The 23,690-nt window shown below is 39.2% G+C and overlaps 1 protein-coding gene across 1 annotated transcript; it reads right to left on the minus strand.

Annotated features, from left to right (window-relative positions):
• Positions 1–6,080: 6,080 nt before the first annotated feature.
• Positions 6,081–13,881, minus strand: si:ch73-256g18.2 (small integral membrane protein 36). The gene is made up of 2 exons (XM_056366421.1): positions 13,039–13,881; positions 6,081–7,306 (listed from the first exon to the last, which is right to left on the minus strand). Exon 1 carries the CDS (start codon positions 13,534–13,536, stop codon positions 13,183–13,185), a length of 354 nt encoding a protein of 117 aa, XP_056222396.1. The 5' UTR covers positions 13,537–13,881; the 3' UTR covers positions 6,081–7,306; positions 13,039–13,182.
• Positions 13,882–23,690: the final 9,809 nt, after the last annotated feature.

Genomic DNA, 23,690 nt, shown 5'->3' on the forward strand with positions numbered 1-23,690 from the left:
AATATAGATAGATAGATAGATAGATAGATAGATAGATAGATAGATAGATAGATAGATAGATAGATAGATAGATGGATAGATTTTTTGATCTCTAAATATGGAAATGCATAATCACACAAGTAAAAACTGTTTGAACAACATAAAACACCTTAAGTCAGTGATGATTTCCATCATCTAGGGTGATGGTTCAGTGTGGTTTGACTAAAAGTAGGTCCCCTGATAACCACCGGGTGGCAGCACCTCCACACCAAACATGGAAGTCCTGCCACTGGGCAGGACGACATGACAGTGTGAAGTAATTTACATGTTTAAAAGAGGAAGGGATAAGGCCATCACTGCTGTGGAAATAAAAATAAAACACTGAAATGTTATTTTCATGATTGAGTTTGTATTTGCTAAAGTTGTGTTTCCATGTCAGTGGATTCCTCGTGCGTAGACAGGGAGATGTGTTCATGTTTTTCTCCTCTCTCCACCAGAGGTCTTCCTGGAGCTTCATGTGGCCTCTGTCCTTATCCCATTCCTCCCCCTGCCATATCATAAACACTGCACTGATGCTGTTTGTAAATCTATTCATAATAAGAAATTGAATGAGATTTGGTCGCTCAGTTCAAACATGACCAGGCCTTGATTCACACATTGATAATAAATGAATGAATGAAACCCAAACTTAAAGACGTACCAATGCCCCCTGACTAAAACAGAAAAACATTATAAATATTGGCTTGTTTATCAGGGTAGGGTCTCAGACCCTGAAACATAATGCATACTGCTACAGTTTTTTCACAGCTGTAGATTCAAATAACCTTTATTTAAATGTATAATTCATCTGAGAGCAGAAGCCACTAAGCCAGACTGACAGACTCAGTCCAGCTCGGTCCAATCAGTCGTGATGCTCCACAAATAAAATGATAATCAGCTTTTGTGTGTCCGTCCCATTGTGTACGACTAAAAATATCCTGCTCAGTTCAGACAGATGCTCCAGCCGCTCTTTTCATTGTCTGAAGATGTGAAGTGAATGAATAAAACATCCAACATCATGTTCCTCTTCAAACCTCTGACGGTCCACAGTCCTCATTTAATCCCAGTGTTAGTCTCATATCTTAGCACCCCACTCAGTTGTTATTGTTATTATGTAACTCCATTTTCTCAAAATTAACAGGGAGTAGATCAGGATGTTCTGATAATCCCCAGCAGAGTTTTTAGAGCCGGCTCAAAATCTGAGAGGCAGGTGGGAAAACCATAAAGACCATAAACATAATGCATGAGTTCCCTCCCAAGAGGTTTTTAGCTCATGCAGAAAAACAGTTTTTCACTTTAGATCAGAAAGATTTCACTTTTTATTTTAGGACAAATTAAAACCTGAACTCTGAACTTTAAAGCGGTTTATTTACGACCAAACAAACCTCTAGTAAGCATTGTAGCTAGTTCTGTGCTAGCTTGCAGAATTACTTGGACTTTAATCCTTTACTTCTTCTATTAAAAGGTTTTTTTTGGCATCAAAATGCTTCCGTATGTTTTCCAGTGTTTCAGTTTAAAGAGTAAAAGCACATTTGGATACCTTTTAGAGGCTTGAGGACACCATGACACCACTAACTACAAAGTGCATATCCCCCATAATATTAGGCCTTGAGGTCTGAAACTTCACACATGTTTTAACATGATGTAGAAGGGGTCTGGTGGTTTTCATAGTTCTTCGTTAAAGTATATCCTAGTTACTGTTTTTAAATATGACTTTTTTATTTTAGGACAAACTAAAATCTGAACTCTGAAGTTTAAAAATATTTATTTATGACCAAACACACCTCTAGCAAGCATCGTAGCTAGCTCCGTGCTAGCTTGCAGTTACTTGGACTTTAATCCTTTACTTCGTCTTTTAAAATGTGTTTTTAGGCTTCAGAATGCTTCTGTTTGTTTTCCACTGTTTCAGATTAAAGAGTATAAGCACATTTGGAGAGGCTCAAACTAAAAAAATCCATAGCTCCCATAAAGTTGAAACGTCACACGTGTGTTTTTAACAAGATGTAGAAGGGGTCTGGTGATTTCCATTCTTCTTGCATGAAGTATATTCTAGTTATTGTTATTAAATATTACTTTTCTGAGCCATGTATGAACTGATGTAGTTTAGTTTGTGTTCTAGTCTCATGCTAAACAATTGTCAATTTCATAAACTAGAAGACCCACCTTTCACATTATGTCTCATACATGCAGTTTTGTCTCACAGTTCTTCTGTTATAAGCTTTTTCATTTGGGCTTACAAATTACATTAAAAACAGTAGATTTAACAGATTGTAATAATAAACACCAGAGTTCAGCTTCCAGGTTTTATTCATATATTTACAGAGGATAAATAAAAATTCTGGTCACATTAGTCTTTTTACACAGTGACAGATTAAAGAAAAAAAAACAATCAAAGTGTTGAGACAGTTTAAAAGTAAAAGCGGCCTCATTTTCACTGTGAGGAATAAAAGACTTGGTTTGAAATATGTTTTACTTAGACATTTATTTAAAGATAATTAGTGAAACATAAGTTATAATGTAGGGCACTTCCTGTTAATTCAACTCTTATATCAGTTGACCAGGATGTTAGTGTGGATGTGATCTCTACAGTTAATCGGTCAACACACATCCGTGCATCAGGAGCAACAGTGTCCTGTTTCCCACCCTCAACATGTGTCAGAAGCAGCCATTTGAACCTTGATGACGATGCTTTGAATCCAGATTCATATTTTTGACAAAATAATCTTAAATCAAAATCCACTTACACACACACTTACAATTGATTATTAGGTTTTTTTTCTACATAACATTTATAGGATTCTCTGTAAATATCATTAGAGAGTTTTATGTGAGAGAATGATGAAGTTTCTGTGACAGAAAACTAATGTCAGATGTAAATTAAGCTGCAGAATCATCTGGTATCTTCATCTGGATCTGATGACCTCGGCCAGAGGAAGGAGTTTCTGATGAAGATCATGGTTGAAGGGTCCAGAAAGTGGTTCATATGAGTTAAGATTATTTTGTCAAACCTGAACAGACTCAGGGTTTGTTCATGGTTATTTTACCATAATGGCTACAAGTCACTTCAACAGGAACTGTCTTTCATTTGTATTTTTGTGTCTTTCCGTCATCCTCTCACATTTTCCTTTTCCTTCTCTTTTTTCCACAACAAATCTACACACATTTTATATCATTGAAATGAGTGAGGCAGTGTTTTATTTAAAGGTCCATATAGTATAAAGGTAGATGTCCATGTGTTGTTTGATTGTAAAGCAGGTCTAGGTTCTTCATTAATACTATGAAAGTTTCAAAGCTCTCAGTCCACAGAGAAATGCGCACAGCCTGTATTCAGAAACTGAGCCTTAAAACCAGCTGTCAGGAATTCTTGAACTTTGTGATGTCACAACAAAGCAGTCACCAAGCCCTGCCCACCCAGACCCACTATCCAACCTTGGTAGAATTTGATTTTTCTGAGTGTTTACCTGAAATTGACCTGAAAAAAAAAAGATTTTTATTGGATCACTCAGAAAACAGTCAGCCAATCAGAAGACAGGCTCAGAACCTCCTCTCTTCCGATTGGCTCACCGACCTGTTGTTATTAGAGCTCCAAAGAGAAGCCTGAGAGAGGAGATGTAAAACTACACTGAGAAGGTTTTTGGTTCTGAAAACCACAAATATATCTTCTTATGGATCAACACTTCAAATGAAACACTGGCAAAGAGGAAAATATGGAGCTTAAAGAGAATTTTAAATGTGTTTTGCACCAGAGATACCTGAGCATAAAAACATCTAGACTCAGGTGGAGGTGCAATTAGATTTTGTCTTATACACTGTATATCATCACAACAATAAGGTCATATTTTACACTATCACTTTATGAACAACAGTAGTTTTATTTGTGTGGTGTTTAAAGTGGAGAAAAACGTTCAGGTCTTGGTGACTGAAAAGAAGACATGCTTTTGTAGGACTCAGACTGGTGTCAGGAGCCGTCAGTAAACTTACTGTGTTTTTGTATTTTATATTTTAAACTTCTTTAATTGTCTTAAGACAGTAAGTTGAAGGAAGACTCAGGTGCCATTACAAAGCACCTCACAGCACCGTGGTGGACGCCCTGACGTTCAGCGGTCGGAGGACGGGTTCGTTGGCGTGCTGTGGTGGTGAGCCCGCTCTCTGAGCCTCATGTCGGCATCAGGCCTGAACACAACCACATCTCAGCCTGGTGACAACCTGAGGCTTATGTAACTCCCCAACAGACAAAAAAACAGCACAACAAATACATAATACATTTGCCTAATACTCTTGGTGGTCACTGTATAATCCACAAATAGGAAATATGGAGGGAGGGTGTGGATAACTGTGCACTTCATATTATGGATGGGATGCAGCCACTGGTGTGTTGCTCAGCTGGCTGAGTGCTGTTTTTTTTATGTAAGGGGATTTGTCTCAGTGAGGGCCCCTGTGGCACGAGTCCTCTAAAGACTCAGGGCTGGATCATCTGTCACACGGTGCCAGAGCCAATGAGGGGAGGGGACAGCCTGACGTGGGAGGTGGAGAGGCTTTTTTTGGTCGTGGAGGATTTTGTTGTTCTAGGAAGGAAGAGAGATTAAGACAGTTTGCCATTTGCCTTTTTTGCCATCACATCTCTGCTGAAGTGTTTTCTCAACAGTTTTACACAAGCATCAGTGAACAGATTGAAGTCAAGTAAGAGTCAATCCCCCCAAACCCCCAACCTACAACCTCCAACATCCAACCTCCAACCACCAACCTCCAACATCCAGCCTCCAACATCCAACCCCCGACATCCAATCTCCAACCTCCAACATCCAACCTTCAACCTCCAGCTTCCAACCTCCAACATCCAACTTCCAACTTCCAACCCCCAACATCCAATCTCCAACCTCCAACATCCAACCTTCCACCTCCAGCTTCCAACCCCCAACATTCAACATTCAACATTCAACATCCAACCTCCAGCATTCCAAAAAACATGTGCACCAGGTGCATGTACATCAGTTACCTTCAGTTTTGACATTTAGAATCAGTCAAAGAAAAGAAATGAGCCAGTTCTGAACAGCATTGCTCTTACATTAAAAAAAATACATAAAACCTGATAGGTTACTGTTGCTTTAAGAGACACCCCCTCATTTTATCATAACACAAATCCAACATTCAGTAGAAGAATTAGCCTGTTTCAGTATCTGGTGTCAGATCACGTGATGATCACAAACTTACCTGGAAATAGGTTCAAATTAAGTATTAAAGGTGTTTTTTAAGATTAAACTACCACAACTGACACAATGTGAACCTGAGGATTTTGGGGCCCCTGGAGTACTTAAGCAGTTTCCCAGTTTCTTAGTTAGGCAATCCAGGCCTTACTCCCAGATGACAACACTGTAGATCAGTTTTTCTCAAATGCTTTCAGCCCAAGGACTTAAGCGTTAAAATAAAACTATACCTAACCCCCCAAAAAATCCCCAAAACCCACAGGGCTACTATTTCAGTATTACTGTGGTGAGCGTATTGACAACCCCTATGCTTGTACTGCTATTTATGTAGCATCAAAATTGTCATACATAAACACTGGCCAGATGTCATCAAATGCACCACAAGTTGTAGTGATGATATTACTGATAAAACTTAAGCTTCACCACCTAACCCTCCGGTCCATGATCTTATCTGTTATTTGTGTTTGATTGTTAATAGGCTGATAACTGGTGAAATTTAGCACAATCCCAGGACAGGCTAACTGTTAGCTTCATCCGCATTAACTTTCAAATGTCACGCTGATCGTTTTTGATGTTAAAAAATTTAACTTTTAACTGGTGAAGCTATGTTGCTATACGGTCGGTTACAGTGAAATCCAACAACACTGTAAAAAACAACCAATTAAAATAATAATGGTTAAATTTACATTGATTTAAGATTGAAAACAACACATATACACTAACCTACCAGGCTTTGTGGTAACTCAGTGTGAGAAACACTGCATTTGTAACATGATATTTTAACAAATGTACCTGCTTGTGGACCACTCTTTGAGAAAGGCTATGACAAAGTCAGGACGTGCATCTTAATAACTGAAATCATGACAGGAAAAACAGCAGAAGAATCTAAAAGGAGGAGGTCATATTTTCATCTTGTTCAGGGGCCCCACTGAGGGTTGAGGGGTCCTAATCAGCCTTACAAATCCCCTCTCCCTCAGACTGTCACTGGCATGAAGTTAAATGACTTCATACAGAAATTAAAAGCTCCTCTTATTGAGGATTTATTATCATCCACGTAACAATAACATTGGATCAGCTGATTTGGAGATTTTGAGTGAACAGATATGGTAAAAACACTTTTCTCTCCCTAAAGAGAAGAAATAAACTGATGTTCATATGAAAATGGCAATAAACTGGATGAAAAGGGGTTTTCACATGACGACAGTGACTGTTATTGAGCAGCAGCTTCATGGTTTAAACAGGGAACAAACATCCACAGAGGAGCAGGGATCATCAGACAGATATTTAAAAATGTCAGATACGTGATTTAACACAGCAGGAAAAGCTCAAGTGGATCTAACTATAAGCTGCTGAAAGTGACAATGAAAAACGTATTTGATTTTTTTCTGCTGAGAGGAACAGATATGGACTGAGAACAGGTGACAAACTGGAGGTCTTCAGTTGTTTTGCAGCATTTTAAAACACAGTCTGTTTATGAGCCACATCATCTACCTGTTGAGCTTCCTGTGGCAAAACCAACGACCTGTTCAGCTTTATTCAGAGTTTTAACTTGACAACTTCACTTTTAGCTTTTTAATCCAGTATTTCCTGTCACTGCAGCAGCTCATGCAGCAAGAATGAACACAGGCTGAGAGCAGAAGAAGAGCAGAGTGACAGCTCATGTAAATATTGCTTTTAAATGTTGGATTTGTCCTAAACAAATGTTTCTTAATTGCAGGCAGTTTCTGCAAAGTGATTTTTAACTGTGGAACATCGTCCTTCATTGTGTAGTTTATTCACAGTGGTGGGACTGGACCTGTCACCACCTCAGTCCCAGTTATCTCTCAGCTTCGATCGTAAAAATCCTTCACTGTAACTCTGCTGTTTCTGCAGGAGACCAAAGTCAAAGTCCAGCATCTCCAGTGTCCTAGAGGAGAACTGTCTCTTCGTGAATCCGGCCTGTTGGACATTGCTGAGTCTTCGGCATCCTGTGGCGGGATGTGGTCACGAAGACAGGCTTCGTGCTGCAGGTGGATGGAGGCTGGTAGTGGTAATTCAAGGGGGATTTTTTAGGATTTTTCTTTCCACTAGGTGTGGTCAACACCCTGGGAAAACATGGAAAAAACATGGTGATTAAGACTGCTTGAAAATAATCTCCTAAAGAAGCACAGAGTGAAATTACATTTGGTGCAAAGTTTGGCTAAAGGCCAAGGGAGAATTGACTAACTTTTGGTGTCTTTTGGTGTTTGCTATTGCTACATAGCTAATGTTAGCATCAGCAGCTGTTAATGTCTTGCCAAGAGCTTCAGCCATTATTGAATTTACAACACAACAGAATATAATACGTTCTCTGAGCAGCTATTTCTTCAGGGCAGACTGGACGATAAAGTGACTCAGTATTGGAAAGTGACGAGACAGTCCGACTGTGCTGGAGCTAGCTGATTAGCATGCTAATTTCAGTAGAAGAAAAAGAAGTAAAACAAGAGTGTTTCTGTCCACCTCTGGAACAAGAATGAAGTTTGAAGCTGAACTCACAATGTGTCCTCTAGACTGGTAAGTAAATAGATGTTAATGCTAATGTGCGCTATGTAACAATAGCGAAACTTACATTTAGCTCTTTTAACTGCTGTTATTAGGTAAAGGATGAACTTTGAAACTCAAATTTTAAGCCAGAGTGCATCGGAAGACTATAAAGTATAAATTTGATCTACAGGTCCATGAAAACAGGACTCCAGCTCCTGATGAAGATCACGCTCTGGGGTACAAAGCTCCAGAAAAGCTGCCAAACCTTAAGGTTAGGTTGTTTTTGTCACTGCAGAACATTTACTCCACATATGTTATATTATTCAAATAACACATTTATAAGATTGTGTGGCCCTTAATATCTTACTGAAACATCTCAACAACTACTGGATGGATTGTGATGAAATGTGGTTCATGTTCCCCTGAGGATGAGCTGTAACCCTGGTGAGCCTCACTTTTAATCTAGCGTCATCATCAGGCCAACATTTTAATTTGTCCAATAACTGGAAGACACCGTATGATGGCTGTTTGTTTTAATATGAGTATAATATATAATATCAGTGTGACATCATTAGCCCATTAGAAAACATATCTGTATGAGATGAATAGATGATGTGTCCTCTGTGCTGTGGTGTCTCTGTGGGAGGATTTTCCCTCCAAACAAACACCATCCACCAAATCTGTTGTTAACACCAACATCTGCTGCGCGCCACATCTGTAAACCTTTACCCTTGATCAGAGGCCATCAAAGGGTTAGTCCCACTGTCCAGCATACGTCAAAGGGATGAGTGACGAGCATGCACCCGTCCATCCATTCATTATTTTCCTGTCCAGTGAGGGTTTATGTTGTCAGCTCATTTCATCTCAGTGATGGAGGGGGTGGGGTCAGGCAGGGGATTTACAGGCTGGTTCAGAGCTTCATGCAGCAGGACGAGGAGCTTAGAGTCTTGGACCTTGGGGTCCGGAGTTTGGGGGGAGGGGAGCTACAGACTGATTGTCTGGTGCTGCTGGTGTTCTGCTCTGTCCCCTCTGCATGTTTTATATATGTGTTATTATATATGTGGTTCACAAAGTGTTTCACCAGCCTGAGCTCCAGGGATCAGGTCGCTCCATCAGTCGGCCAGTTCAAACTGATATATATTGACAGATTTTGATGGATTGCCATGAAATTTTGCACATTTTGCCTGGTCCACAGAGGATGAATCACATGGTTGAGTCCGAAATCACTCCTCCCTACTCACTATCCTGTGTGTCCTATGTAGAGGACTATAGAGTGAGCTCATCAGTAAAATGAAAAAACACTTTTGGGCACTACTCAGGTAATTTTCTCTGCACTGTTTTTCTGTCTTTCAGCATCAGTACAATGCATGATGGTATATATTGCTTGGTTAGTGACCATCAGTTGCACACAACTTTTCATGATGCATTGTGGGATATTATGAGCCCACTAGATAGGGTATAATAATTCTCACTATACGTTCAGACAGCACTACAACATGGCAAACTCACTATATAATGGACTACAAAAGGAGTAGTGATTGATTTTGGACACAGCCAATGACTTTTCTTTAGCGCCACCAAAAGGTCAGGCCAGGTCAGTTTGCACTTGCTGTATGAAGTATCTTAACATCTACTGGATGAACTCACAAATTTTTCTACAGACAATGTCACATTCACCTGTCTTGAAATAACAGAGCAAGTGAGGGGTTTTCTGGTAACTGTCTGCAGAGGCCAACACATGCAAACATACACTCCTTGTAGATTACTTTGTTTTAACATGAACACCACATTTCTACTCTTAACCTGCAATTTATCTGCTGTTAAAGTCAATCAGATTTATTTCATGTCTTAAACCTTGGTTTATGCTGGACTTTGGTTTGTCAACCCTGATCATGTGATCTTTGGGGACTGTTCAGGGGAACAGTGTTGGCAGATCACACTGACAAATACAAGCTAAAGATTTCATGAGATACTTTTTTGAAAAAGAATAAGATGCTAATTATCATCAACATCTCTGGAAGTCTTAATCACTAGGATAATGACTTTTCTTCATTTGTTTCCATGACTATGTTGTTTATTTTCAGCTACACTTCTATATAGTTTATAGTTATAGTTATATAGTTGATGTTCATATGCATATTCTATTATACTATATATTTATTATATATTTTAGTCTTTATTTATAGTAACATATGATGCCAAACATAATTTCATTGCATATTTTAATGCAATGACAATAAAGAATCTGTCTATCTATCTAATTACCTCTGAAATGTGATGTTACACGACCTGAAATGACCCACTCAGGGAGATTATTATCATTTCTACCCATTTGTAAGAGTGAAAGTTTGAGTCACTTGTTTGATTGACAGCACATCTATACCATCTGATGAGAGGGCGGGGCGTGGATGTCGGGCTGCGTGTCGACTGCTTTACCAAAATGTTACACAGAGGTTTAAAATGATTTACAAGAGAGATTCCAGCCATATTTGATTCATGATGTTTCTACTGTGAAAGTAATTATCCTCTCAGGATGGACAGAACATAAGCAGCTGTGTTGAAGTCAGCCAAAGCACACATGACATGTGGCCTGAACATTTCCATGTAGGAAACCAGAGCTGCGTGTATAGTGTGTGTCAGCACATGAAGCGGTTTGTAAAAGTCAGAACAACTGACAACAAAGAAATCCAATGATTTAAATCGGTGTGTTTAATCGCTTCATAATATATTTTTTTATTTTGTAAATAACAGACCAGTCTCTCAGAATGGCTGTGGCGATTGCTGTGGGTGGTCGCCATGTACCAAACCAGCAAGTGTTTTTTTTATTTTTTTTTATTTTACACAATGTTTTTAACATGTTTTTATTTTCATTTTATGTCTTTTTCATGTAAAAATTAAAATATAGATAAAAATTATGTTTTTTATTATGATTATTATTATTCGCCCTTTAATTAGTCACAGCCATCATCCCCCAACGTTAACTAGTTCCCCAACACAGGTAGTGTAGGAAGCAAGTATTACAACAAGCTTAAGATTGCATGTAAAAAAAAAAAGATGGAGAAAAAAGAAGTATAGTGGGATTTTGAAAAATTGTCAAATATCAACCGTCTTTTTTGCCAAATCTAGAAATGATTATTGTAAGACTCTTATTTTTGTGCTCTTATTTTTTGATCAGATATTTGCTCATTTTCAGTTTTATGCATTTAAATGTATATGTTCATAAAACATTAAAAACCGGCACAATGCAACATCACCAGGGTCATTATCAGGGCTGCGAGATGAATCAAAATCTTTCTTTCTCGGGGTCAGAATTGAATTATTTAATGAAACAATCAACAGCATTATCAGACTTCTTTTTATTGCAACAATATCACTGTATAAAACAAGCACTGTTTAGGTTAAATCTGATCATCAAGAGTGATTCGACTAGCAACAATTTCGCTACAACAAACAAAAATTGTAAAATGAATCAGTCAATTGAAAGAAAAAAAGATTGAGTTGATTAAGTTGATTAATTGTCAAAATTATTTATGAAGATTTTTTTTCAAACATTTTATCTTATCTAAAAGTACATCTTTGGGTTTTGACTGTACCTCAGATTGTTTTTCTATTTTCTATCAGTTATGATTAATTGAGAAAATTATTAAACAATAAAAACTGATATTGACAAGTTGCACTAATGTTGTATATATAAATATTTCTCAAAGTAAAGTATCAAATCTTAATGTGAATACTGCAACTAAGGTGTCACAGGTATGATACCATGTATGTGACATCAAGATATTTCAATTATCTAAAACATCAACAGTAAACATTCAGTTTTAGGGCCAGTCCTTTAAAATCAAATAGAAAGGGTTTCTGTAGCTGACATTTTGAATAACGTTCAACAATCAAAGAGAGAAATCTGCCCAAGAAAAAGAGCAACCAGTTCCTACACAAAAAGTCCAGAACCAGGATCAGCTACCAGCTGCAGGCCTGAAACTAATTAAATAGGTTTTGATTTGCAGTTAATCTGATGAAATAGAATGGGACCAATCAGCTGTTCAGACTGTGACAATGGCCTTGATTCTGAGAGCCATATCGGTAATAATTGATTTCCATGCATTTGCTAATGCGTGATGGATTACAGTGGGAACATACAGAGCGCTGGCACGACACTCTGTACATGTGCTGTGTGTATAGGATGAACAGATGCCCTTGACACACAATGAACAGTAATATCTGAATCCACAGACATGTTCACATGCAGGGTGATTTAACAGAGGTCCTTTGTTTTAGAGAAATACTCATCGTTTGGGGTCGTATGTTAATCTGTTTTTTTTACATCACAACAAAAGATTTTGTTGTTGTTTTGAAACCTCTCAAACAAATTTTAATTCCTCACAGACACTGGAACCTGACTGATCAATACAAGTGTTGGGACTTTTTGTTGCAACCAAAACAACATTCAGACAAGTAAATTTGTCAGTTTAACCCAAAAAAGCCCCTCACTGTCCCTGTGGAGACTTCCCCTCTCTAGCCCCTTAACTATGAGCTAAACAGAACTCCAGCCTTCACCCCATAATCAAGACTTGACCCAAAGATAAACAGTTTACATTGTAGGGAACCAGCTCCTTGGTCCCCACAGTGTAGGAGTCCCCACAGTGCAGTGGAAAGCCATGTTGAGTCCCCACAGTGTGTGTTTTCAGTTTCATTTACTTTTTAAAGCATTAGTCGATTAGTTTATTAGTTGATTAACAGAGAATGAAAAGACAACAACTTCTATAAGTAATTTCTCAATTAAAAATGTAAAACTTTTTTGTTTTATTTTATCGCATATGATTGTAATTGACAAAACTCTAATATCTTTGGGATTTTGGAGTCTTAGTTGGACTCAAATATATAAAATTCACAGTGTGAGTTTGTTGAACAATCAACAGCAGTGTGATAAAATTGCACCAGACAGGCATCGTTTAGGTTAAATCTCAGGAGAGTGATAACCAGTTCCAAAGATGAATTGATTGGTCAATCAGACAGAATAATAATCAGCAACAATTGTATGTTGATAATTGATTAATCGTTTAAGTCATTTATCAAGAAAACATTCCAAATGTTTCCCAGTTCCAGCTTGTTATTTTTGAGGATTTTGGTCCATTAGTACTTCGTGTTTTTGAAAGTTATGATGGGCAGTTTTGTTTGTACCATTATTATTGATTATCAAAATAAAAGCACAATTGTGTTGTACACATTAGGTACTGGGGGGTTCAGGGTTGGGGAGGGGTAATCTAATTCTTCTTCGCCCAAACATTTGGGGTTGACCCTCCTGGCTTCTTACCTCCTGCTGACCTCAGCAGCTCGTCAACGCCGTCAAGGGAAGTTAAAAATCAAAAATAACAGTCCAGAACTGAAAAAACTGTACAGTGATACAGCAGCACTTCATGGTTGTCAGTCAGAGCCTTCCTCTTCCTCCTCCTCTTCCTCAGACCAAAGTACTCCTCTTCTCCCTCTCCCTCTCCCTCTCTCTTTCCCGCTCCCTCTCTCCTCTGTCCCGGCTCAGGTCCGGCGTTGGCGGCTCGCCGTGGCCCGCCGTGTTGTTGGGCTCATAGCGGGACGAGGTGGGCGAGTTCTGCATGACCACCAGGCGTATGGGCGACTGGCTGGGCGGCGCCGGCGTGTTGTCAGGCGCATACTCCTTGGTGGGGTCTTTGCCCCGGCAGTCGTACAGGATGCAGGAGATGAGGAAGACCAGGAGCAGGATGACATAGCTGGCGACCAGGATAATGAGGTTCAGGGTGACGGGGTCAATCTCCAGGTAGAATTCCATGAAACCCATGGTGCCGCTTCATATCTCGCCCTGATGCACAGAGGAAAGGGATGATGGGAAAATCAGCAGAGAAAGACAGGAAATGTGAGGAAGAGAGAGAGATCTGGGAGAAGAGGCAGAGGCAGCAAAAAAGACTGTGCTGATGGACGAGGGATGGACAGCTGGCTGGAGAGAGAGAAAGAGCAAAAGGCGGCGGAGGGCGACAACAGAGAGATGAAATGAGAGGATCAGCTGAGAGAGAGAGAAAGAGAGAGAGAGATAGAGAGAGAGAGAGGGGCAGTGACAGCAGGCCGGGGTGGATGTGAAGCTTTGTGCTTTAACAGACGTTAATCCTCGCTGCTCCTCCAACCTTGAATTTCAGCAGCCAATGATTAAAGCTGCTCAGTTTTAATAACTTAAGCCTCCATTTTGATTTTGCCAACTACACATACATGTAGCAACAAAATTATATGCACCAAAATGGAGAATGTGGACGGGCTTCGACGCACACCTGTCAGCCTGCCATGAGCGTCGCTCTGGGATTTTGGGAGTCATGTAATATGTATTAAACAACTGCTTCATTATGTCACTGAGTGATTATTTTTACATTTGAAATCAAATTAGATTAAAAGCAGAGAAGGTCACAGAACATGCTGCGCTCCCACTTCAAACATGCAGTTTCAAGAGTATTGCTGTTAGCATGTTAGTACATTCTGGTAATGACAGCTTCTGTGCTTTTTTGGACTGAAACTGAAGTTTCTGGAGTCTCAACTGTTTTAACATCATAATTATGATATTTATTATAACACATATAAACCATGTTTGAAATGAAAAAATTTAAAAATTGAAATTATTGAATCATATTCTCACTTTCCACTTATTTAATTTCTCTACTTTATTAATTTGTTCAAATAGCTAAATTCATTCCTTCAGATGAATAGTGTTCTACTCCCTCATTCTCTCATGGTGACTTTATTTTGAAAATATTAGAACTTTATTCACCTAATATTTTTACTTTGTTCTTGAAATATTACAACAGTTGTTTTCTATTATGTATTTAACTTCATTACCGTTTATTTGTGGAATTTTATCTCAATATATTATGATTCTCTCAAAATATAATGACTTTGCTCTCTAACTACTGATGGCTTCTCAGTCATGACAACATTATGGCTTTTTACATTATGATTTTATTCTTGAAACTTTTTCAAGTAAATTTGTTCTACATTTTTTTTATATTATGACTTTTTCTGAAAATATTATGACTTTATTGTGTAAAAATATATTTGTATGTACAACCTAAAATGAAATGCAATTGACAATGTTTGTATTGTAAAATACATTGTTCTTACTTTTGATTCTTGGTTCTTTACCTCTGTCTTTGTTCTCCACCATTTACCAGAACTTGTGCCTTGTCCCTTTTACCTTTCTCATATTACTCATCTTCCTTGAGTTGTTAGGTTTAAGCACATTGAAGCACAGTTTTTTTTCCTGTTATAATTTAAGTACTGGCGTTTTTCTCTGAATTATGACTTTTTTTCTCAATATTTCAACTTTTTTATATTATTTTTATTCTTATAATTATGACTTTTTCTCAAAATATTCTGCCATTCCTCTGTAAAAAACATAGGTAAAATATGTGCAACTTAAAACCAACAGCAACAACCAAAAGGGGGCAGGATGCTGCACTTAGTAATGGCTGTATTGTAAATACATTGTTCAGTCTTTTGGCTCTTGGTGCTGGACCGCTCCGTCTCCCCTTGTTCTCCACTGGTTACTGTAGCTTGTGCTCATTTTCTATCTTCTATGTGTTTTTGCATAGTTGGTTGAAGCATCCTAAACTCTATAGTTATTATTTTCAGCTAAACACTTTTGTTGATATCTCAGAATTGCACAAAGTTTTCAGTTAGACACATATAATGTATAACTCTGCACTGAAACCATGACATTGTAACATTATTAATCATACAGACAGTGTTATTTGTATTTTTATTTGAGTTCCTGTAGGTGGCGCACTTCTCTCTGCTCCTGCCGCTTCTCGCTGAGCTCCACAGTGCTGGATGTATACAGGACATACTGCAGATATGATGTCATGTGACCCGCTCACCCGCATTATAAACTACAGACTCAGCAGAACCAGGCTCCACATCAAAGTCCTGTTTTTCTGCTTTCACTGAAAACGCTTCATCTTGTTTAGATTCACTCTGCATCTGTTCTGCATTATGCATCAGTGCTGCAACTTCACCAGGCTTCTCATGTGTCTCAGCATCTCACAGTTCCCACATAGATTCATGTAAAGCCTCAAAACAAAAAGAAATCTGATTTTTTATTTTCATTACAAGCAAAAAGCAGAAATAGTTCAGCAAGTTCACAGTGAAATCTCATGTTGCAGAAAGGCTTCAGATTCAGTCTGAGCGCTCTGTCTCTTTAAACCTCTCAACCCTTCTCCTGTCTAAATAAAACACAGAAAAATTAAAAGAGGATATCCAGTCTCTGCAAAAATGTTGTAAAATAACAGAATCAGGAAATACCTTTCAAGCCAGGGACACCTAAACTACTGTCCTCGACAGCAGATGGTGAGCGCCGGGGGAGAAAAAAAGGCGGGGTAAAAATAACAGAGCAGGAAAAATATAGCAAAGCGGATATTAGACTTTAGAGAGAGGACACCCAAACAAGCTGAGATGACCTGCTAATGGTAGAAGATCAGCCTGAGGTCTCTGAGTGAGGAGACAAAGTTTAAGAATCAGTGAGTGGTCACACTGAGCAGAGGGACACAGTGACCAGAAAAGAAACATCTGTGCTGTTAAACCCTAAAAATCACAGAGAATTAAAGTTGGGAACAGAGAGGAGAAAAGATTTAACGTGTTTTTTTTTATGAACAAACATGTAACATCACAGACTGGGTGGATGCAGATTTTACTGTGTCCAAAGGTGGTTTCAGACCAGCAGAGTATTGTCTCCTTCTCTGGCTGACATGGTGGTGAAATGCATTTGTAGACCTGTGAACTGCAGCAGTCGATGATACGTGCAATAAAAGCAGGTTCCAGCTTCTCTGCATCTCTTAGAGAAAGAAAATGGGATTTAAATACGGGACAGCCTGTTCACTTCGTGTGTGTGTGTGTGTGTGTGTGTGTGTGTGTGGATAAAGTCCTGTCAGGATTCAGGCTAATTCCTTTCACACTCGTTGCTGTTCTCCATCTGCAGAGGGTTTTTTTTTCCGCCTGGTGGATGAAGGACAAACAGACGACAGATGGACGTTAAATTGGGACAAAGTTAAAAAACTATTCACATCCAAAGTGACCTCAACACTGACCACATCATTTCTTCTTCAATCCAAGAGTCCATTTTGAAAACATGAGTGAGTGTAGGTTTGTGTTTGTGTTGTAAACCAAGACACTGACTCTGGGTCTATTTCACATTCTCTTTCTTCCTTCCAGCAGAAACTGGTTTCAGTCCATTTCTGTGAAAATTCTCTTACACATCCATCAAATTGTTTTAATTTAAATTTAATTTAATGACATTTTTATTTTATTTTATTTATTTTTATTTTTTACTCCTGTGTTTTTCGTTGTAGATAGTTCTGTATTTTGTAAAATTCAAGAAACAAATTGTTAAAAAAAAAATGAGTGTGGTGATTCGGATCAGGTAAAAACATCTGCAGACAACACGTCATGAACTGGTTGTTTTCTTGGATAAGTCTGACATCACCTTCACTGATGAAACAGACTCCAAGATACTTAAACTCACCCCGGAGCTCAGTTTTCCAGCAGACCACCACAGCACCACAGTCCAGCTGCTTCACACTCAGACTGATGAGGAGGCAGTGAACACAAATATATAAAAGTTTGTCTTTGTTTGGCAGATACTCAATATTTAAAGACTCTGATCAGATAAAGGAGCAAAAAAAAAAAAAAAAACACAAAATCAGAACATCTCTATTTTTAACCAAAGCTCTGTGACTTTCCAACAAACAGAGGCTCTGGACCAGGGGCCCCCTGACCCCTCAGGTCCCTGGGCCTGTGCCCAGTAGGCCCCGTACAGTAATCCCTCACAGTCTGTCCTGCAGGACCACGTCATCAGCTAAAAGCAATTCACTGCAAATACAAACCTGCAGATGAAAGGAGACGAGAGACCGGAGCGTACTGTAGGTGTCATGGCGGACACATCTCCACTGCCCCGTGCTGACCCTGCAGACCCATCGGTCCAGGTCCTGGACTCCTGATGGAGCGCATTGTGTTGTTTAAAGGAAGTGGAGTCACTTCTGTGCATCGAGGCTTCAGTCTTCTTATCACAAACCTTTTCAGAGCAGCTGGGAGCCACGGGCTGGACAAGCAACAGCGGGCCACGATGGCAATCAAAACGGGGGCTGCCATTCTTCTCAAACACAATGTGAACTTCCTGCGTTGAGGCGGCACCACTCAGCGCACCCCTCCCATCTGTCACAGCACCCACCTCGAACTGGGAGCTATCACACACCCTATTATTTCAATAAACCTCTAAATCCATCAGCACGCCACAAAATGAAAGAAACAGATGCAGAGAAAGAGTTTCGGGGGGAGAAATGGATTTTTGACAAATGAAAGGAAGTGCCTCTCCCTGGTTAATGGAGCCGTTTGGGGCCTTTAGGGGCCTCTCTGCGATTGTTGGCCCTGCTGGTTGGTCTCCTTCAGGATCTTTCCCACCACAGACCAACTGGAGCCACTTGGATAACACACTGGACCACATCCTGCACCCATGAGGCGTTTAGGAACGCTCCTACTGTTTAACCAGAAACAATCACTGCTGCTTTCTCAGGGTGTGTTGAATTTAGACGTCAGTGAATCATTGAGAGATGTTGAAAACATGAACAACCATGTGTGTTTTCTGTTTCTCTGGTCTGGAGGAGAACAGGTTGGAGGAAGATTCAGATTCAGTCCTGATTCAGAAACTCATCTTAAACTGATTTTATTGTTTATTTGCAAGATAATTAAGCAAGCAAGTTTTTTTGACTCACAGGGTGAAGATTTCATCTGTCTGAATGAAGACACATTTACTCCAAGTGGAAAAGAAAATCTATAAACAACAATATCATAGATTTCTAAAAATCTCTCAACAAAAAACAGACTTCTTCCTAAGTCAATGTCAGAGGAAGAGTGTATATTGCTCTCCAGTCAGGAGGAGGATATGAAGATTTAACCTCCACAGTTCACAATCATTTCCAGCCCTCAGCTTCAGGGAGCAGCTGAGCTCCACAGCTGCAGCTTTTCATGATCTCAGCACACACCCAGAAGAACTCTTTATATAACTTTCTTTACATATATGAGAAAAACATGTTAGAAAAACACAGATACCGGCACGTTCTGACGCTGTTCAATGATCCTACAGGTATTTCCGTCATTTTACTTCCTGTATTTGTCCTGTTTCCCCCCTTCTTGACTGTCTGCCCCGTCCTTATATGTTACACCTGTGTATGGCCAGGGTGTACTCCACCCCTCGCCTAATGTCAGCCGGGATTGGCTCCAGCCTCCCGTGACCCTTAAATCTTATCATCGGTGGTCGATGTATTTCAGTGAAGAAAGATCAGGAGTCCAGGATGTCTTATGCTGAGGATGTTTATTGATACTTGATCAAGGAGAACGGAGGAATCATCAATACAGACTTCTGTGCATGACAGCCTGTTTGCACTTTGAAAGATTACCATCTTACGCTCCATATTTGGTCAAATATCTAAGAGAAGCGGGAGAAGAGGGATGGGTAAATAAACTATTGGTCCTTTAACCATAAACAAGGAAACATGATTTACACACACCCAGGTGCTGATCTCTGAACACCAAGCCGTTTGTTACTGACCATTCAAGGTCTTGTGTTACCAATCGTGGCACCAGCAATATCAGCAGAAAACCACAGCTGTGTCGCCCGAGATGCTAAAAGTTTTAAATGACCTCTTGGTGCCTTTGTGACAACACTGTGAGTCTCATCTGTACGCGCAGCTTTAATTTCATTAGTTATGATCTCAGCAGAGAGACGTGACTCCTGTGTCGGCTGGAGCAGCAGGGTTTCCATCAGTTTCCAGTTTTAGCTGCAGGAAGGTTTTTGGGTCTGTAACGAGCTGCGCTGCCTCCCAGCAGCTCTGACTGACAGCAGCGTCCACATGCAGCCTCATTACTGAGCCACCGGCCTGTCAGCAGCAGCCGCAGTTTGTCTGCTGACAGGTAGTTAAACCTCACCTCAGCACATGGTGACACACTCTCTGCCCGGGCTTCATCGCTAATGAGCTCAGCTATTGTGTCTTTACAGTAGAAACCATTATAGCAGCTCCAGTGTTAAAGCAGCTGATTCTTTCACCGCAGAAACAAATTAATGCTAAAATGATCTATGCTGAATTTGCCATTAGCTGTTCCTGTTTGTATGCATACATGCATGTGCAGACAACTATCACTGCCCATACTGAGTTTCTATATATGAAATATACATTTTTATTCTTTATGTACATATATGTAAAATTTATGTATGAAACCTGTTAGAAACTGGAACAATTTCATATACTGACATATATATCTAGCCTATACAAATATATACATTTATGTATGAAGCTTATATTGTAGACATATGTTACATACAGTATATCTGTCGCAAAGCCTGTGTGCCTATATGTTGAAATTGTTTCCAGTCGGGTCCAAAAATCTGAAGAAGAATGTGAAGTTAGACATTTTTAACATTAATGAGAAATTAATAAGAAAACATATATAAACATATAGATTTTAAGCATGTATGTTGTTTTAATAAACTTGCATAAATAAATTAAAAATACAATGTTATCACATGTTAACACATCATTTTTTTTACAAGAAAACATGTGTTCTATGTAAAAAATCATCACATAGATATTTTTAATATATACACATATACAAATTTTACTATGGGTATTTTATATTTTTTAACTTATCTTCATATATCCAGAGGATGTATATATGTGATAATAATATATCCACTTATAGTTATATATTACATTTCTCTATGGGTGGATTACTGTGATACTGAAGGAAATTTAAGAACAGGAGGATTCTGAATGAAGATAAGCAGATATAAAGAGTCTTTTTCTATGGTTTTTAAAGAGATTTATGGAGGCTTGTTTGCAGTGGACATCTGATATAACTGCATCCCCAGGAAGTGTAAGTCACACTGAATCTAAAAATGTTTCATGTGTGAATGGTCAGATTTGATTGAGTCATAACTTTGATTTTTGACACATATTGCTGCAGACGAAGAACTGTTGTTTTGCGTATACTTGTATGCACCTGTCTCTCTCACACAGTATCTTTGCTTCACATCTCTCCCACAGTTGTAGGTGGAAAACAAAAACAACCTGCCAGTTGAAGAAAAAGTGGCCCAGTTGGTCAGAAAACCTCCCAGTCTCTTCAACACCAGACCTGTTTGAACCTATCTGAAGAAAAGAATCAAAGATGGGCATTGATTCAGAGGTGTGGAACCAGGTTTCTGAGCTCTCTTCAGCCTCGGGCCAACTCTCCTGACCTTGAAGCTCCTCTGATGACAGAACAATCACACGCCTGCTGGGGAATTAGTTCAAAGTTTTGGTAAAGGGTGTGTAGGAACAGAAACTCCTTCCTGTTCTCCGGCTGATCCCTTTTAATCGTGCCGATTCCCTGTCTCTGTGCGTGCCAGGCCCTTTCCGGCTGAGAGTCTGGGGTGTGTTTAGGGGGATGACACTGCCACTGTGTTACACCTCTGGTCACTCAGCCGGTCACTGTGTTACAGGAAGGGAAGGGAGGGTCGGGATTTCCCCTCTGAACCCTGCTCACAGAGTCCGAGCCAATACACAACAGTCTGAGAAACACAGAATCAGTGTTGATTCATTCGGCCACAGCTCAGAAAGAGGTTCAATTCCCTGTCATTTACCTCCAGCAAAGAGGTAAATACTTCAAAATAGGCGTCTTTACAACAGAAGAACTGTAGGGCCAAAATGCATGTATGAGAAATAATTTGAAAGTTAACATCTTCTGGTTTCTGAAAAAACAGTGCTAGTTTAGCATGAGACTAAAACACAATCTAAACTACATCAGTTCATACATGACTCAAAAATGTGTTGTTTTTTTTTTGTCCTTGTCTGAAAACAAAATCAAATTTGATAGCAATAACTATGATATACTTTATGCAAAAAAATATAAAAATCCTCACATCCATTCTACACTTGTCAAAAACAACTGTGTGAAATTTCAGGCCTCTGTGCAAACATTAAAGGAGCTTTTTACATCATTCAAAACAGACCTGATCTTTTGTTTCTCACTCATTTCTGCCTGCTGCCTCTCAACTTCTCACAGCCAATCAGCATCGGCTCAGAAGTGCCAGACGCCTCTTGCCTACTCTCATTGGACAGGGCAAATGCCTGTCTTCAACCTGGAATGATTGACAGAGGCAGTAACCAATGGCAGCGCTTTATATGGCTGGCAGAAGATCGTCATGATTGTCAAGATCTTCCATTCCCATTAAATAAAGTTGAAGCTGAAACATTCCTTAGGTGATATGTACAATCGGTTTGGCAAGAATATTGGAATGACAGTGAACCTGGAAGACATTTACATAATACATAGAGACTTGTTGGTAGTGGGAGGGTGGCAAGCAGGAGAAGAAGGGAAGAAAAATATCATCACTTGTCTGCGAAGTCTAAGTCTAAGAATAGGTCATACAGGACTGAATCATACACTACATAAGATAAGCAAGCACCCAACTGGGAAATGCATACCTTGTAACCAACCAGAAACAGTTGAACGTGTACTGCTTTATTGTAGGGAATACAAAATTGAGAGAAATCACCTTTTTCAGTCAATAAGAAGGGCAAAAGCTCTGCAAAACAACTAAATGGTGACATTATTAATTTTTATAAATGAAACCGGTTTAGCCTAAAGAATATTGTTTTTTTTTCCTACATAATCCCCTGATCCACACTCCAGTCCAGTCGGTGGCGGTAATATACCTATAAACTGGTTTGCCATCCGCCATTAAACACCTAAGAAGAAGAAGAAGAAGGAAGAAGAAGGAGGGAAATTAATGAGGAAAAATGTGAAGAGAAATGCTCATTGTAAAGTCGCTTGACAGTCTGTAACCGACTTCACATGACGATATTCGTGACTTGGAATACTTTTATGAAAAAAATACTTTTTTTTCATCTGTGGACTAAAGGAATATAAATGATAGAGGACAGACAGTTGACAGACGACAGTCCTCCATTACATCCACTCCAGGACGTCTGTTAAAGTAGGAGCTGCCATTGTTTGGATGGTTTTGCTAGTTGAATTAAGATGCTCGTAAATATGAACGAACTACACTTTTGTGCTCATGGTTACTGGAAAATTTACTGTTCACATAAAAGTAGTCAAACCACCTCATTAATTATGGTATGAGGACTTTCTCTCCTGCTGTTGCTGCAACTTCTCCGATTAACCAGTTTCATAATGATCAAATCTGAGCCATGATTAAAGTGTCACACAGCACTAAAGATGTCTCACAGACAGGTATCCCATTAACAACTGAGGAAAACTGTGTCATGACAGCTGAAATATGGATATTTGCTGTTTTTAGAAATAAAGCAACTTGCTGTAAACCAGTAAAATTGCTGCTTGTATGTTGCATACAACTCATCCTGGCATTTCCAAAAATCTTTTTTTTTCAATGACACATTATACAGTTAATGAAGTGTTAGAAATAACACTAACACAGACTACACACAGTTATCTGTAGAGGTACACCACATGCCCCTCCATCTTGTCACCCTGGTCTTTTCATATATACATCTATATATTGATATATCTCTATAGATATATCTATAGATATATCTATAGATATATATATATATATATATTCAGTGTAAAAAAAATGTAGAAAAAGGCCTCATTATTATTCCGTGAGGCCCAGGTTTACATCTTCTAACTGCTCTTGTTGTCTGACCAACAGTTAATAACTCCAGAATGTAGAGTTTACTGTGCAGGTAACTCCGAAGCTTTTTGAATCAACTAATCGATGAGTTACCAAATGATTTCTGTTCTTGACAACTGGTTGGTTTCTGGGGGAATAATGAAACTGCACAGTGGCCCCTCTGAAGGTTGAGCCCCACCAGAAGAGCTGGAGCATATTATTTTAGAGATCTGATATTTAATCATCAGAGGGTGATGATCTGCTGGTGCGGGAGG

This window comes from Seriola aureovittata, chromosome 21 (genome assembly GCF_021018895.1).
Source record: "Seriola aureovittata isolate HTS-2021-v1 ecotype China chromosome 21, ASM2101889v1, whole genome shotgun sequence".
NCBI classification, from domain to species: Eukaryota; Metazoa; Chordata; class Actinopteri; order Carangiformes; family Carangidae; genus Seriola; species Seriola aureovittata.

Excerpts from the sequence above, each read along its gene's own strand:
- si:ch73-256g18.2 (XM_056366421.1), bottom strand. The coding sequence starts at position 13,536 with ATGGGTTTCATGGAATTCTACCTGGAGATTGACCCCGTCACCCTGAAC.